The sequence below is a fragment of the Ascidiella aspersa genome, chromosome 9 (genome assembly GCF_963924565.1).
Source record: "Ascidiella aspersa chromosome 9, kaAscAspe10.2, whole genome shotgun sequence".
In the NCBI taxonomy this organism is placed as follows: domain Eukaryota; kingdom Metazoa; phylum Chordata; class Ascidiacea; order Phlebobranchia; family Ascidiidae; genus Ascidiella; species Ascidiella aspersa.
In genome coordinates, this window is record NC_139455.1 from 26,357,296 (window position 1) to 26,374,574 (window position 17,279).

The 17,279-nt window shown below is 35.2% G+C and overlaps 4 protein-coding genes across 4 annotated transcripts in view; 2 read left to right on the forward strand and 2 right to left on the reverse strand.

Moving 5' to 3' along the window:
- Positions 1-1,617: 1,617 nt before the first annotated feature.
- On the forward strand, positions 1,618-4,850 carry LOC146134701 (protein Dr1-like). The gene is made up of 4 exons (XM_083397573.1): positions 1,618-1,745; positions 2,862-2,997; positions 3,422-3,585; positions 4,367-4,850. The coding sequence occupies exons 1-4, from the start codon at positions 1,674-1,676 to the stop codon at positions 4,463-4,465; spliced, it is 471 nt and encodes a 156-aa protein (XP_083253699.1). The 5' UTR covers positions 1,618-1,673; the 3' UTR covers positions 4,466-4,850.
- Positions 3,874-8,430, reverse strand: LOC146134702 (uncharacterized). Its single transcript, XM_083397572.1, has one exon. It carries the CDS (start codon positions 8,373-8,375, stop codon positions 5,016-5,018), a length of 3,360 nt encoding a protein of 1,119 aa, XP_083253698.1. The 5' UTR covers positions 8,376-8,430; the 3' UTR covers positions 3,874-5,015.
- Positions 8,431-9,473: 1,043 nt separating this feature from the next.
- Positions 9,474-10,404, reverse strand: LOC146134703 (uncharacterized). Its single transcript, XM_083397478.1, has 2 exons — positions 9,929-10,404; positions 9,474-9,855 (listed from the first exon to the last, which is right to left on the reverse strand). Exons 1-2 carry the CDS (start codon positions 10,331-10,333, stop codon positions 9,697-9,699), a joined length of 564 nt encoding a protein of 187 aa, XP_083253604.1. The 5' UTR covers positions 10,334-10,404; the 3' UTR covers positions 9,474-9,696.
- A 4,372-nt stretch (positions 10,405-14,776) lies between these two features.
- Positions 14,777-17,279, forward strand: part of LOC146134704 (uncharacterized) — a 37,702-nt gene continuing 35,199 nt past the window's right edge. Inside the window, exons 1-2 of the mRNA XM_083397131.1 lie at positions 14,777-15,044; positions 15,989-16,070. Coding sequence (XP_083253257.1) covers positions 14,975-15,044; positions 15,989-16,070 — 152 coding nt within the window. The 5' untranslated portion in view covers positions 14,777-14,974. The remainder of the gene's footprint in view (positions 15,045-15,988; positions 16,071-17,279) is intronic.

Below are 17,279 nucleotides of genomic sequence, written 5' to 3' on the forward strand. Positions count from 1 at the left end.
GTACCCCCGGACCCCCCCATATTTCGGCTCGCTACGCTCGCCTGCGGTCTATGTTGCCCTTACCAAAAAATTCGCCCCCCTTGCCCTGAATCGCTCCGCCGTCCCTGTTTACATTGTAACAACATATGCTGAAAATGAACAAAGAACTAGTTGAAACGTAAAAAAATGCTACCCTCTTTTGTATCGGCTCACTACAACTTCAAGTCATTATGCTCCAAAAAAACAATTCGTGTCCAACATTGTGCCAATAAAGTCTTGGTTTACGATTCTGCAATGATAAGCTACATTAAGCAAATAACCACTACTGTCTGCATTGCTCAGTTACAAATGATTTGCTGGCGTTGTGGAATCTTAAACAAAGAAATATCGATCGAAAAGTTTTGTTCGATATTGTGGTTTCATCGGCGATGTCTGTAATTAACTGGGCAAGAGTTATTATGACGTGTACCAGTCATTAATCGTGCCACTGAACATCGAACGCAACTGTTGGTTGTGGCTTTCGAGACATTTCACCAAATTCTACATTTTTATACATCGGCGTTTAAACAAACTCGTATTTTATTTTTTAAAGTGTATAACTTAATTTTATGACGTCTTTTGTTAAAATTTTTATCGTTCTGTTGGCAAAATTTTTCTACTTTCATCCTTGATCTAAATTTAAAGCAAAATCGTTTCGTCTAAATACTTACATTTTTGGAGAGTTCTGAAAATTTTAATTGAAGTAATATTCGAAATAAGTAGATCTTCACATTTGAATGTATTTGATGATTCCCACATAACGAGTGTTGAAAGAACTGTCAGAGTTATTATATATTGGTTTAGGTTAGATTTAGAATGTCTGAAACTATTGTTTAACTTTAAAGGTTTCTTTTTTTAGATTACGAGGCTAAAATTTGATATTTGTAAATAATTTTAAGGATAGAATGGCGTTAAATTGTAATTCATATCTGGAGTCTGGACTAGGTAGGCTACAATAAATTAGTATCTCATCTAAATTATTGCACGAAAAATAACGTTTCTTATAGTTCAAATGTGGTTGCCTATAGTTTTAGGGTTTTTCGAAATAATGGACTTAATTGAATATTTAGGTTGTATAGTTGCATTTGCATAGTTGATGAGATGACATTGGTAAACATGCCATCGAGTGCTCGGCTCCTTGGCGACAGAAGAGCGAAAAACACAAAAAAATCAAATAGATATTTTAAGTAGGCAAACTGTATTTAATAACTTTACACTTTACATTAAATTTATTGTCATATATTATATTATGGTGACGGTAGGTATATAGATAAACAAGATTTGTTCTTAAAAAAATAAAAACATCATTATAAAGGTTTATTTTCTCTTTGTTTATGTTGAACTACGTTGCAATCCAACGTCAAGAACCCAACTCGCAACCATACGTGTTAACAGGATCCAAATCCAATGTATTGCTACGGGCAATATATATGTTTGATTTATATTTATCTAGTTTGAAAACCTTATACATTGTTTCCAGTCTGTAAAGTGACACATAAAGAAAAATATTAATTTAAAGCTTCAATGGCAAGCTTAATACGGTTGAGTGCTTTTAATAAACGTCCCTGTGTGCTTGACGTAACTTGTTGTTTACGTTTTTTCCCAAAATAAGATTTTTGGGAAAAAAATTTAGGAAAAATTCATTTGTAATCGTGATGTCTGATGAAGACGATTTAAACTTGCCTAGAGCAGCGATCAACAAGCTCATCAGGGAAACATTACCTCAGGTAATTATCTTGCTTTTTATCTTTACATTAGTTAGGCACAAAGCCACTAAGTATATTGAATAGTCGGCGCTGGTCTAGAATCTTACCACAGTTCTAAAATCAACGCACAAAATTTGAGTTAGGGTGCGGGTTAGCGTTCGGGTGTGGGTGGGTCAAGTATTATTATATTCTTTGTTTAATAATAATACTTGACCCACCTTAACCCAAACGCTAACCCGCACCCTAACCCAAATGGTGTTTCGTTGTGGTAGGATTCTAGACCAGCGCCGAATAGTCTAACTCTATTCCTGAGTTGGACTGTAGTCCAGTGTTTCCCAACCTTTTTTACACTAGTGCCCTCTAGGGCTCAATATTATTTCATATTGCCCCCCTCATGCTTCACAGTAAAGTATTATATTAATCGTTGTCTAACTTCATATTGTCTTCACCTTCGTTGCGATGAGCTGTCAGTCATATTTTAGGTTGGCTAACATACATTCACTGAAAGAATTTACATGAGCATGTTGATAAATTGAACTAAATTAATGACGTAGGTGCCTATTAAAAAACTAAGGCATGTATAGGTAACAGAATGTATAATTTACAAACAACAATAATTGCGTTAAGGTTTAAACACACTTGTGCAAACTACTTTGTGCTACTGCAATTAAAACATCTGACGTTTCAACATATTGTATCATAATGAAATCCAGTTTTGTCGTTAGCTCAACATAAAATATTAATTCCTAATATACATACATTATTTCACAAGTTTATGTTATTACCAGGAAAGTTTCAACTTTCTGCACCAGGACTTTAAAAAGACCCAAAACTCCCCCTTGTAACTGGGAACCTCTGCTAGGGAATAAAATGAATTCAAATAACTTAAGCTAAAATAAAAAAGACATTTTTTCAGGGACATTTCAATATGTAAATCAATTCAAAGACTTTGTGGCGAATGTGGACCCTGGTTATATAGCTCTAGTCTCTTCTGAGTATAGAACTATGGTTAAAAAGTGATGCAAATCATTAGGGCCCCAAAATGGTGGAAAGCAATTACTTTATTTAACATTGTTTTGGGGAAAGGAACTGAAATCCAACCAGGTGACTTGGCTTAAATATTTAGTGTTTTTCCAGGTGAGGGTGTCAAATGAAGCACGTGAGCTGATTGTCGCTTGTTGCAATGAATTTATTCATCTCGTTTCATCTGAAGCCAATGAGATTTGTAACAAAAATATCAAGAAGACAATAATGCCAGAACACGTCATTGACGGTACGTCCCTACTTTTTGTGCCAAATATATAATCTTGTGTATAATTTTGGTTTCAAGTTAAAATAATTAATGAAAACTGACCTTCTGGCAATTCTAGATAATTGCTTGGCAGCAGCAGTTTAGAATGTTTTCTTTAAGGAAACTCAACTTTTGGTTTAAAATAAATTTAATTTTGAAAACATGGTAGTGGATAATTGTTTCTATATTATTTTCCTTTTTCCTTTCTTTTTAATGTTTTTTCATTGTAGTCAGCTGTCACAAACGTTTTATGAAAAAAAGTGCGTAAAATAAGTAGAATACAAAATCTTAAGTTTTATCAATTTTCTGTTAAAATAACTTCCTAAATGTTTACCAACAAATAGTTTGCATTAAACTTATGAACAATGAAGCATGTTGTTGGTCTGACGCTTCTACTTTCTTGCAGCTCTAGAAAACCTTGGTTTCAACTCGTACGTTGACGAATGTCGTGAAGTTTTAGCGGAGTGCAAACACGTCGCGCTGAAGAAACGTCGAGGAAGTTCTCGACTCGAGAATCTGGGAATTCCTGAGGAGGAGTTGCTACGACAACAACAGGAGCTCTTCGCTCAGGTTCGACTTTGCCAAAAAACACTTCTAAATTTGTTTTTATCAGTTACTGATTACTACTTGTTTTTGTTGAAGAAAAGTCCAAACTTAAAATAAACAAAATTACATTATTCAGCAAATTAAATTTTAAGTGTTATGAATTATAAAAGCTGCATCAACAAAGGAGAAATTTTTAATAACAAATAATATTGATATCTGTACATGTTTTAAAACCATAAAATATGACACATTATAACCCTGCTTTGTATTTTATGGATGAAATCTCAATCAAATTACATGATTTTACGCAGGTTTTCTTGGTCACAAAATAATATGGCTACAAGCTATTTTGTCATCTGCACAACATAGTTTTTGGTAAAAAACCTAAAATACCAGGGTCACTGAAAAACATAACATGATGCTACTTGAAAGATGCTTATGTTTGCTTGTTTCAGATAAAAGAGGCATATCTTACAAGCAAGGGTTTTAATGTATTTTACAACTGAATATTTTTTGTTGCAATACTTTCCTTGAAAGGATGTACTTTAGATGGAAATTGGCAAGGTTTTTTGGGAGGACTAAAAATCCAAAAACTAAAAATTAAAAATCAATTACATTGTTGACATAACAGAAAATTGACTGAAGTATTATTTCTTGTGAAAGCGCCAACTACCAAAACGAAATTTAAATCACCAAAGAACAGTGATATCTCATTAGTGCAATAGACAGGCCTTTTCTATAGATATGGTTGGAAGTTTTTCTACAAGATGTTTGATTGGTTTATTAATAACACTCTGATCTACAGGCTCGTCAGCAGCAGTTAGAACAAGAACAACAAGAATGGCTTCAACACCAGATGGAGCTACAACAGGAGGGAGTGCAGCCCGCCGATGCTAACAGCTGAGGGAGGAAAATCAAGGCTGTTCCAACAATTTGTGGGATGCTGTTTAAGTCCGGGCTGCTTCAAATGCTATACTGCCATTTAAACATGAAAAGGTGTTTTATACACAATAAGGACAAAACTTGCGCTATTTTGGAAAAATATTTTCTTTTCACTCTAGATCTGTCTTGCTAAGTTTTTTCCTATTTGTGCAAAAACTTGAATATTTGCAAATTCATGATTTACCACATTAATTTGTGTCTTAAATAACTTTACATTTTCAGTTTAATTGATAGATTGAATGTGTGTTATGAATTGCACTTTGCTAACCTAAAATGCTTTTGTCTTTTTAGTAACATACATCAACATTTTGGTTGCAAATAAAAACAATGTAAAAAAGTTGTTTCATGTTTTAACAAAAAGCATTAAATTATTTTACAAAAAGGCGAATCACATTTTAGGTAACTTTCTTTTAGTAGCACAGACTGTGTTCGGCAAATAAGTGCATCACAGTGACGACAGTTTTTTTATAAATAAACAAAATATCGTAAAAACACCAGGATATGTTGGAGTTTCACCAAATCCTTCCGTTCTGGTACGCAGGGTGAGCTTCTCGGTACGCGGCCCTCTCATCCGCTAACCGCTGGCTCTCATCCATCATTTCTCGGTCCTCGTTCTCAAGTTTGCGTCGCTCATTTTCACGAGCTAATAGTTCACGCTTCGCTACAATCTCTGCGCCCTCCTTTTCATCTATGATTTCTATGTTGATCCTGCTTACACTGAACGCGGTGCCGTACATGACCGCCTCACCGTCGCTGAACCATGACAGCGCTTTGTCGACACTTTCCGCTCCACTGAACAGGACCCAAGCAGCTCCGGTTGGTTTCCGCATGACCGGGTCTTTCACCAAATAAACCTCCTTAACATCGCAATCCGCTTCCATTTCGAGGATTCCTTCTAACCGCTGAATCGTGGCAGTTCCGGGGAGATGGTTTACATAAACTCCACTTCTGCGATCTGCGTCAACCTGGAGCCAAGTTGGCGAATCGGAACCTACAATTGTTTTCCATTCCGAGGATGTGAATGCAGGTTTTTCTCGGGAACTTTCCGACGAGTTATTTTTCTGGATGCCGGCACCAATTTGCAGATAGTCGCCCAAACCCGCTGTTCCACGACAAACTTTGTCAAAGTCTGTTTTAATTGCAACGGAGTTAAAAGACTTGACTCTCTCCCCGATAGAACCTCCAAGTTTTGTCAGATTGACATTTAATTTGTGTGAAATATCTGGGATATTTTGGTTTCCAACCTCGCCATCAAATCCAAGTGTGGAGGCGACAGTTTCCATCACTTCATCAATTTCGTCTTCATTTAATCCTTGCTTTTGGTTGCTCACATCAAGCGATAAAATTCCTCTCATCTTCGATCGAAGTGTTGATGTCAGTGCTTTTATTCCGTTAGATGTGAGGAGGTTATTTGCAAGCGACAAGTTTGCTACGTTTGATTCCACAGATGCGGACAACGTGGCTTCACTTAAACTTATCGCCCCGGCATCTTTTATCTGGTTGTTTGAAAGATCAACTGAAGTCAGGGGGTGATTTTTTGTGGACATCAAGTTTTTCGCAAATGATAAAACCCAACTTTCCGTCAAACGATTTGATGATAAATCAAGTTGGGTCAAAGTTTGCAGTGGAGGTCCTAACCTTGTTAATGTGTCTGATAAAACCATTAAATCTGCATCAACAAGTCCACAGTTTGCTAAGCTGAGTTTCTCAAACCGGTGTGGCGAGTTTAAGCCCATTAAATTGTCTAATACTGCTGTTCTGCTGATTTTGATTCCATCAAGTATGAGATGTGTAAGAGATTGTGGTATGCTTGAGATCTCTGCAAGCAAATCCGCAGGAATTCTACATTTTCGCAAGTCTAACTTTTTTAAGTTCATACAACAACTTTTAAGAAATTCTGGTAAGTACTCTATGTCCATTCCAGCTAGACTGAGGTCTGTAACTTTGTTTAAATTGTCTCCGCACAAACCCTTGAAATACCCAATTCCATCTTGAGTTAAATCCACATTGTTGGAGAGATTCAGTTTTTCAACATTTAACAATGATCCTGGCGAGGATTTAGCAACATTTTTCAGCAGATTATTTGTTAATCCACAACTATTTAAATGAAGTTCAGTTGTATTGCAACTTGCAAACGATGGAAAATTGTCTGCAAAATAATCATCATTGCATTTTATAGCTTTTAAACTTAATTTGTACAAATTGTGAGATGCAAATAAAAATTGAATCAAAGCAGAAAAATCCTTCAGGTTATTTTCTGCCCCTCCGACTAACAACTCTATAAGTGACGAATTTGAATTAATCCCACTGGTAAGAGCCTCACATCCTGCAGCGTTGAGCCCTACGCTTGAAATGTTTAAAGTTTGAAGACGGCAAGTTTCACTTTCAAGTATCAGTGAGAGATCAATGCCGAGCTGAAGCCCGTCGTTTATTGTGTTGTTTGAAACATCAAGGTATGTAAGTTGGAGTGAGTTTTGCGAGTAACCTTGTCGTATTGCTTCAAACAAGCCGTGGAGGTTGATGGCGCCACAGGAGCTTATATTGAGATAGGTCAGCGAGTTTGTGAAGCTTATTGAAGCAGATAACACTTTGTTCAGCGACTCTTTACCAAACTGATTCCCGGCCAGATTTAACCACCGCAATTTTGTGGAATCGCGAATAAATTTCCCGACAAATTCAGCGCACTCCGAGTCAGCCATGTTATCGGACAAGTCTAATTGTTCAATCTGGCCACATGAGGCCAGCAGAGAGAGAATGGTACGTACGGCAACAGGACCGGAATTATTTCCACTAACATCAAGTTTTGTCAGGCTTTGCATTGAGGCAACAATGTTTGATACAAAAGGCAGTGATTTGTGCAGGTGAAGTGAACATGCCCTGGTTGCAAGATCGCATATGTGGTTGCTACTGGTTGCGCTGCATGCAAGTCGCATCGATGAAAGCAACTTAAGGTCCGGTTCTGTTTCAATATATTCACAGACAATAGGAGTTGTACCTGAACTTGGGATAATGGCAATATGTTTGGGCACATTTGTTTCTATAATGGCTGGTTCTGCTGCAGATTCTGTATGGTCTTGATTCAATTTGCTTGTTTCATCCTTAACATGTATTTCTTGACTTGTTGGTAAAGTTTTGGCATCTTTATTTCCTTGCATTTTTGCTTCAGGTAAAACTTCAATTGTTTTTGCACCAATATTACTTTCTGTGTTATCATTTGTTTGTGCTGACTCTACTGTTACATTTTTTGCTGATTCACCTTCGACAGGAAATGTTGTTAGTGAACCGATGACATCACCAACAATGACATCACAAAGAATGTTCTCTGCAAACTCATCCTCATTTGTAATATCACTGCATAAACTTCCATCTATAGTAGAAGCTGCATCATTTGGTAAATTTGGCGCTTGGACAAAATCACTTTCAGCTGTTTCACTTTTGGTTTCAGAAGTTTTTATTTCTTTTGGCAAAATTTCTTTTGGTGTCGAGTTGATTGGATTTACAGTGTCTTGAGGTTTTGAATCATTTTGGTGTGATATTTTATCATGTTCAGGTAAAAAGGTTTCAGAGGTGATTTTGCTTAAATCTTCATTGGATTGTTTAGAATTTGATGGTGAAGGATCTTTGCGTATTTCACTTTTTGTAGCAACTGTTATTTGTGTGTCAAGTTTTTCACTTAATATTGGTTGAATATCTTCTGTTAGTTTTGGATTTGGTTCAAAGTCATCAATTTTGGAACTTAGAGGTAAATTGATTGTCTCATTTTCGACTGTAACTTGAGGAAATCCTTCTTGAATTTCCTCAGCAATTTTATCTTTTTCAGGCAAAGGTATTTGCTGAGATACAAGCACAGACTTGCTTGACCCACAGCCCATGTTGTTGTGTTTCAACTAGGGCACATTTTTAATATTTGAGAAATACATAAAGGCTACATCTAGAATAAAAATAACTCCTGAAAAGTTGTTAAACTTTGCATTCAGTTTAGGCTATTTACCTTCACCAAATATAGAAACCTGACTTTAAATATATACATGAACTTTCTTTTAAAAATAAATCCAATTATGTCTTGCATACCCTGCAATCTGCATTGTATGACAGGTTCACACCACAGATTTGTTTTACAAACCTTAATTTTGAAAAAGTAACATTACAAAAATTGGCGCTGTGCACACAACAACTCTAGACAAACTGACAGAAGATCTTACCTGGCTACATACTAAAGGAATAGTAGCTAAACTATATACTAGGCATTGTTTGAGTACCAATAGTTTTGCGCTGGAATCGTTTCCTCAAACTGATTAACTGGAATATGTGGCGCTCTTTCACTATTGTTAGTAAAAATTAATAAAAAAAAAACTTTCTTCAAATGCCGCATACCACAACGCATATTGTTTGAGTTAGGGTGCGGGTTAGCGTTTGGTTGAGGGTGGGTCAAGTTATTATTAATAATAAACATAATATTACTTGACCCACCCTCACCCAATCGCTAACCCGCACCCTAACCCAAACAATATGCGTTGTGGTATGCGGTATTATTTTGTTCTGTTTTTTGCATAACTTTTCACGTACATAAGTGAAAGAGCGCCGAATATGTTTATTGGTATTTCAGTAAATTGTTTTGGTACTTTATTTTATCCATCAACAATTTGTAGGCTGCGTTTTGAAGACCTACATTAGGCGCTGGTCTAGAATCCTACCACATTGTTGAAATAATTCTTAAGCAATGCTCAATATGTGGGTTAGGGTGTCGGTTAGTGTTTGGGTGAGGGTGGGTCAAGTATTATTATTATTTAATACTATTATTTGACTCATCCACACCCAAACGCTAACCGGCACCCTAACCCAAATAATGTTCGTTGTGGTAGGATTCTAGACGAGCGCTCTACATTATACTATTTGGATGTTTTGGTTTTAAATGGGTGGAATTTTGCATTAATATTGTGGTTAGATACGCAAGAATTATGTTTCAAAACTCTGTTCGTAATTTTTTTTATTTTTTTTGCTTCATTTGTTGGCAAGGATACGCAAGCTCATAACGATTCACGCAGATAACTACGCCATAATCCGCAAATAAACTTGGTTTTCTGACAAAAAGCAAAAATTATTCTTGTATTGTGGAAAATAGAAAACTAACAATAAATAAATTTAAAAGAACGCATTTTAATAAGTGATCCTAGTTCTAAAATCGTTAAATTATCAATCGACGTCAGTGTCCACTGCATAGGAAGAGTTCCTCAGAAAAGTTTTTGATTGTTCTAACGCGAATTCTTTGTCTTGAAAATTCAGGAAACGGACTTTTATTTTTCTTCCTTCGCCACCAGAAGGAAAATGGATTTTTCTTCCAAACCTTTTCACCTGTCGACAAAAATAAAAATATTTTTTTTTTTTATGTAAAATAATATAAAGATAAGCATTTTAAAAAACTGACCTCTTCAATGTCGCGGTTTTCAAAGGAAATTCCCAACTTTTTGAGGAAAAGTTCGCGAACCATGGATTCCACATTTTCGTCGTCTCTTTCTGGAATCCCTGAAACAATCAAGTTCCTTTGTCTCGTGAAGCGATCGACGCGATGTAAGCTCTCCTGCTGTGACCTCAGGTAATCCTCAAGGTCACGCAGAGACTCAGCCACGTGGTCCTGGACAATCAGTAATTGTTGCTGTCCTTTGTTGAGGCTGGAAACAGCAGTTGCCAGTTCCGCCTTATTTTGTCTGGTGTGGGTTTGCAGACTCCACAAACCAATTAGTGACACCATAAGCAGCAGGAGAACTACAACGACTGGACTTCCAACAAGCGCTAGAAAGGTCGAACAGCGTCTGTAACCTGGCAAGAACATCTGTAGCAACAAACACAATGTATTTGGTGCTTTGATTTTTATTCACACTCGCGTAAAACTAGTGGTTCTTAATTTATTTATTTGTATGTGTGCCTCAAGTTGAGAACCACTATTAAGGTTTAGTGAACACCATATTACAAAATAGTTGATTCGTATTCACTTCATTTCTAGACAAAATATAACAGAGGGTAACAAAAGACTTGCAAATTAACGACAATTAATGCAATATTTTGCGAGTTTTTAAGTTTGTAATTCTATCACTTCTTATTTCGTACCCAATGCAATGATTCCGGGCTTTATTTGTTAATCAATTCCTAATAACTTACAACGAATTTAACAGTAGCCTAACAGTTCACATTAAACAAACGTTTGCAACATTTGCTTTTAAAATATCAAGCTAAAAAAGTATGAAGCAAGCTAAACCACATAAACCTGGTCTTTTGTTCGTTCGACCAAAGTAAAAAACTCTTATAAAACCGGACTAAAACAGCTGAAGGTGTTCTTTATCGCAGTAATGAAAGCACTAACTTTCTACAGTTTGCCTTAAACCAAACGACAACTCGTATTTCACTTTCTCTGAAGGTGTAATGATGAACTCGCTGGTCGCATAAAACCGCCCCAGGCCAAACTTTCAACCAAGCACAATTCTCAATAGACCAAGTTGGAAACTATAGAAATCGCACCCAGGGTTTTGGTTCGGCTGGACGAACATTTTCATCAAACATAGCAAAATTAGATCACATCGTGGCGTTATAAAATTACATTGTTTTCAATGGAACTTAGATAGTGCATAGAAATTATCTGTGTCCTGTTGAAGTGCCCAAAAGGCGGCCATTATTGTTGCGTTTTGATTGTAATAATTGTGTTTAACGTTTAAACACCTTTAAATAAAGTTGTTTGACAAATTAAAGCAATAATCTACTTTATTCTGGGCGTGCTTACAGTGACCATGACATCTATGATTGGCAGGTTAGGGCATCAAAGTATAAGGTTTGGTTTTAATTGCGAGCTCTTTGATTAGTCGAAATCAGGTTGACAACCAAGTGATCTGGTAGGTCAGTGGTGGAATTAGTCGGAGCTATTCTCAACGGTGTTCCGGTAAATGAAAAATATAACCTTCAATCCGGCTATCCCTTAATCTCTTCAATCTTTCAATTGTATTTTGCCCATTACATCGAATAAGGTTTTCTTGCGTTACCTGCTTTAGATGTCTCAGTATGACGTAGCTTTGTAACGTCATCTATAAAAATTTTGATGCGTCCGGAAATAAAGTTATTTCACTCTCGCACCTGCTTTCGGGCCAAATAACTTGCTTAGACGCTTAAATAATAAAGGCTGTTGTATCATGGAAAAGTCAGTAGTGAGTTCATTCGGCGGAGGGATATATGGTTCACGATGCCGATTGCGCAATTTGACACCTTGGACTAACTTTGTTTCTAGCGGAAAGTGCTTAAACTTACATCAAGTGGAAAATAAAGGACCCGAAATAATTGTTAGAACCACAAAAATTTTATAGTTAAACTCCGGGGTGTAATCGCCCTTTTTGTCGAAAAGCGTAAATAATATACCTAGATATCAAACTATGAAATTTAGCAATCATGCTTTCCACAAAATGGCTTATTTTTATGATGAAATGCAAGTTCACAACGAGTATAATGAGTGATCGGTCGCTGTTTCTGCAATAACGACGTTGACGTTTATATCTGCATCACGTGACAAGTGAGGGAAAAAAGGCGTAAAATATTATTAGAAACACAAAGTAACGAAATGAAACATCGAGGCATCTTAGAAACATGGATACGTAATTTACGACACATAAGGCAAAATTAAAAGTACAATGTTTTATTTTAAACAAGTAAACGTTTCAAACTAACATACCACTTACCATATTCACTGTTTCTGTGCATCTTTTTATTTAAACACTTAAGCGGTGAATGATCACCAAGCAGAAACCTGATGTGGACTAGATGTCCGGTAATATCGGGTCAGGGCCGATATCAAATGTTAGTATCGGTACACGAATTTAACTTTTGAAAAAATTGTAAATGAAGGTAACCAAACTTTTAACTCTAAAGCAAAGTTTCGCCCAGAAACCTGAAATAAATTACAATTTTACCATTTTAATTTCATTCCCTTTATTTATTTATTTATTTATTTATTCATATTACCGACGTCATCGGATCTCGGCACTTTTTGTGCAAAATCTCCAGTGTCGTTATCGGAGTAACAATATATCGGCCATCAATGCTTCGAATTGTATAAATATAAATCCTTATGTGCATTGATGTTATTTGTGTATAATGGTACATATCCTCAAAACACCTGAAAAAAACACTGCTGGTGTCTAAATAAAAATTATATTAAATGTGAAAACAAAATGGATGACCTACCGGTAAAATAATACCTAGTCGTGTCTCCAAACCAATTGTTTGACTATTTTAATAATGCAACTGCCGGAAAAATAATATAATTATTTCGAATAATTTGCGCAATTCTTTAGGTATATTGCAGTGCGCGTCTTTTAAAATATAAATGTGGGAATTTAAACCTAATAAACCAGGGGTGGTAAATTATTCTTGACAGGGGACCGCATGAGAGGCAGATTATGTCTTGGCTGGCCGGATCAATAAAGGGTTTTCCTTTGTAAGGATAGCTACAAGTATTTTAGTTTTAGCAAGCTAGTTAAAGTATAGGAACATGTGGGGACGCCTTGCATGTGCATTCATTCTATAAAATATTCCAAAATTAGTAAAAAAGACGTGAAGGCTTAATTCTATTAAAAACCCGTAGTTGCCCAGGGTCTGCAATAAACCAATTTCCTTATCCCACAAATACTTTGTCGCTAACTCCTTGAACGCATTTAGATCCAGATTTCCAAACTATAAGATTTCAGCAAGACACCGATCGGCAACATCGCGGTTAGTTGCTTTAAGACGTTCCGTTATGATTATGACGTAACTCTGCGACCTTATATCTGAATTTTTTAGTCGTTCTTGTAATAAAGTGATCCTCGCAAATAGAGAATATGGGAGATGTTAATGATTTGACATCCCCATCCGCAGGGCTGCGGAGTCGGACTCGGGACTCGAGTAAGAGCAGTAGCAAATTTTAAAACTGATATTGCCGCCAACCTGAAATTTTAGAGTCAGAATTACATATGGTGGAATATTTTCAAACCAGGTATTGTAAGTGAATTATCCGACACTGATGTGAATGGATTGCTGAATATCCACGTTATTTTAGTTACGTAAATTGCCGGAATACAGGTTATAGAGTCAGGACCGGACTCGGGTTATTTTTAACCAACTCCGCAGTCCTACTGGTCCGGATCTTTTAAAAGCAGTGATTCTCAAACTTGTGAGCTTGCGGCTCAGTAAAAAAGTTGTAAATATTTTGCGGCCCACTTTTTACCAAACAACTATGTAGTTACTTTGCAACCGCCCTTGTTACACGACGAACTATATGTAAAGGTTTAAATATTATCAATTTTGTAAAGGATAGTGCGTATTCCACTTTCAAATGGTTGCGTGCATGCCATTAAATACAAATACCCTATTTTCCTAAAATACAAAAAGTCTCTCGAGGCAGATTTCTAGTTCTAGTGTACTATGGCACACAGTTTGGAAATCACTGTTTTAAAGCAATAGAATGTCGTCATTGTGGTCTGTTTTATGGCCAATGTCTGTAACAACACTGTAAGTTATTGTTGATTCATATTAGTAGATCAAAACAGTTGATTGTAAAGAATTATAGCTTAATAAAGCATTTAAATCAGCAAAAGTTAAAAAGTTGTTTTAATCAGCCATTCTACTTGCCGCTAGATTGTGCTACAGCGCAGTCATTTTTTTCTTTTCTTTCCTTTTTTTTCTTTCGATTGTTCGGAAAGTTTGTCGCGAAAAAAGTCGAGATGTTTCCGTTTTTCTTTTTATGTCTGGACGTCTGAAATCTTAGCGGAGCATTTCAAGTGGACCAGCTCGTGCTTTAGAGCAGTTAGAAGGGTTATTTCTTTAACACCTTTGGTTTAATGATATCATCAATTGTTGATCGAATAGAAAGGAATTTAAACATTGTAATTATTAAATATGCTTCAGAAGCATTTTTATTTACGATAATTTGTTCAGTAGATTAGCTATGAATCTACAAGTTTGCTTAATATTTAGTTTATTAATATATTTGTCAGGCTTTTATAAACAAATTAATGTTTCATAAAATTGTTTAAAAACATTAAGAAAATATGACAATTCATGGCGCCCAGTGTATTACTTTTATTTGTTTATTTTTTAAATCTCAACTTGAGTTTATTAAAAGTTCTGCTAAATTATTTCATATAACAAGCTATCTTCAGTGTTTGTTAGATTAGATTATGGCATTTTGTTAATTGAAAGTTAATGGTTCATCTGTTTAAATTGTACAATGCCTCATTTATTTGTTACAGATCTTTTAAAGTGATTTCTGAACAATTTTATAAGATCTTGCTGAAATGCAACGTTGTATTGAATAAAGTTAAACAAGAAGAAATAAAAAAACATCTGCGAAAACTTTGTGGAATACTTCTGTGAACAAAAGGTTTTATTCGATGAAGAAAAATTGCTGCTGAGTGTTGAAATTCATTTGGAAATAATTTTACCAAAATTTCCAAACATGGGATATAAAATGCAAAGTATCTCACTATTCGCGTTTGCATTTCTGACTCAACAAATTATATCATCAGGTAATAATAAAAGTATGTTGTCATTAACATATTGTGTTGTTTGAACAAATGTACATTTTGCCTGATTTTGTAAACCAAATACATGTTAGTTAACGTCTGTATTTCAGTTTTATAAATTTTGCAAATAAATATTTCAAATATCAGTTTTGTAAATTAAAAGGATTTTTGCCTTTACTCAAACTCAACATTTTGTGTTTTTGTACAAATGCTTAAATTTTTAAACTAAATATATAAAGTTAATATCTGTATCTAAGTTTAATAAATATTTCAAATGTCAAATTTTAAATAAAAAAGGCTTTATTCCTGAATTGTTAATCTTTTTTGGTCCCAAACATTGTTATCGACGCCATAATTATGTTTGTTTGAAAGTTTAAGCTCACGGCTGCATTAGTTTTTGTTTTGGGTTTCATGAAATCTGATGCAAGCGGGCGTAGCTTGTTAAACAAGCGCTTTGAGGCACATTTTCCCACGATATTATCGCTTGGTTGGTTACAAGAGGCTACTCAGGGTGCATTGAGGACTCTCTTTAGTGTTACAAGGACCCAACAAAGTCGCTATTTCACCATATTTATTGATTAGCTATTTACTGGCATCTGGCATACCTTCAATGCTGTTTATATGTTTTAGAAAAGTGTTTTTATTACAATAAACCATATTTTTTTATTTATTTGCCAACAATTATATTGATTAATTCAAAAATTTGTGTAATTTAAAATAATTTAACGTTTTTGCCAAAAGAAAATCATCTAAAAAATTGCCCACTTGATGTCTATTTTTCTTGATAACATTAACAAACCTATTCCGGTCACATTGTTTTTTACATGCCAATATTCAGTAAAGCTGTCTTCATTTGCTAAAGTGCGCTTAAATCCTGGTGTTTTTACGATCAATTTTGGTGTCATTCATTTCTGAACTTATTTTAATGAACTTGTTTTGTTTTTCAGCTCTGCTTTGCACAAAAGGAAACCTTCCTTGCCAGAATGGAGGGACGTGCATTCGGAGATCGGACAACAAGGATTATTGCGGGTATTTTTCGTTTCAAGATTTTTATTCTGACATGTTTTGGTTGTGAAAGAGTGGGTAAAAACTTTTACCTAGTTTGGCAAAAAATTACAATAACGAGACACTTTAGTTTAAAAGGATTTTGAGATTATTTTATTAACACAACTGTCAAAATTAAGAAACTGAATAATTTTTATTTTAGTGTGAAATAAGTTTTTTGTGATAATTAAAGATGAAATACCATATCAAATTTAAGGTTAAAATAAAACCATTTAAAATATATTTTATTTAATTAAAAAAAATTAAACTTAGTTAGTAAGTAATGTTTATTTTTTAGTTGGCGCTAGAATTGAAATACACAAAGTAGGCAAAAAACAAACAAAAAACAAATTCATGAAAGTTATGGTTTTTTTATTGTAACCTCATGAACCCAACCAGTTTAAATAGCATACAGTTGTTTGAAATTTCATGCTAAAAATAACCTCCACCAATAATATTCTGCGGTTCGTTATATCCGCCATTGCAAAGTGTATAAGCAAGCCAGCCAGCCAGAAAGCAGCGAAGTGTCGCGCGAATTCCAGCGACTCATTGCTCTAGTGTTGTGTGTGTGCGCGGTTATTCGATATCACTGAGAAAGGAGCTTGTCGGAGCCTCACCACTGCTGGCTCCCCTGTGGCTCTATCCAACCAAGCAGGTGCAACTTTGCGTTAAACCCCAGAGGCCCACGCATACAGTTGATATCCACAGCATGTTCGCGGTTGAGACGAAATGTTATTCCTGTCTTTCTATCTATGTTGTCGGTCATTTTATGAACGTTTTCTAAAAAAATATGAGCGACTTTTGTTTAAAACCACGATGTAACAGGATTTATTTTATTGACGTTTTTGGTATTATGTGTTAATCTTTGTTATTAATCCACAAAATGGTTGGTGATAAATAAATCCCGTCTTTCTATATATCAAACTTAAAGCGAAAAATATATTTTTTGGTATAATTTTTTTAAATAAACAAACACAATTTCAACTAAAACGCTGAATATACGTTCCTTTATAGACGAGCGATATTACCCACAAATTGATTTGTAATAATCTTTTAATGCCAACCCTAGACCTTATTATTAGCAGGTGCCTCGAAACATAATCGGCCACATTCTAGTGTCTTTCTTATTATTTCATAACAATTATAATCCGATTGTCCCACTTTCCAATCCATTGTTCCCCAAAGAATCGCTTT

Excerpts from the sequence above, each read along its gene's own strand:
- LOC146134703 (XM_083397478.1), bottom strand. The coding sequence starts at position 10,333 with ATGTTCTTGCCAGGTTACAGACGCTGTTCGACCTTTCTAGCGCTTGTT. Across the intron at positions 9,856-9,928 it reads AAAACCGCGACATTGAAGAG|GTGAAAAGGTTTGGAAGAAA; the intron begins GTCAGTTTTTTA and ends TTTTGTCGACAG.
- LOC146134701 (XM_083397573.1), top strand. The coding sequence starts at position 1,674 with ATGTCTGATGAAGACGATTTAAACTTGCCTAGAGCAGCGATCAACAAG. Across the intron at positions 1,746-2,861 it reads TCAGGGAAACATTACCTCAG|GTGAGGGTGTCAAATGAAGC; the intron begins GTAATTATCTTG and ends GTGTTTTTCCAG. Across the intron at positions 2,998-3,421 it reads GCCAGAACACGTCATTGACG|CTCTAGAAAACCTTGGTTTC; the intron begins GTACGTCCCTAC and ends ACTTTCTTGCAG.
- LOC146134702 (XM_083397572.1), bottom strand. The coding sequence starts at position 8,375 with ATGGGCTGTGGGTCAAGCAAGTCTGTGCTTGTATCTCAGCAAATACCT.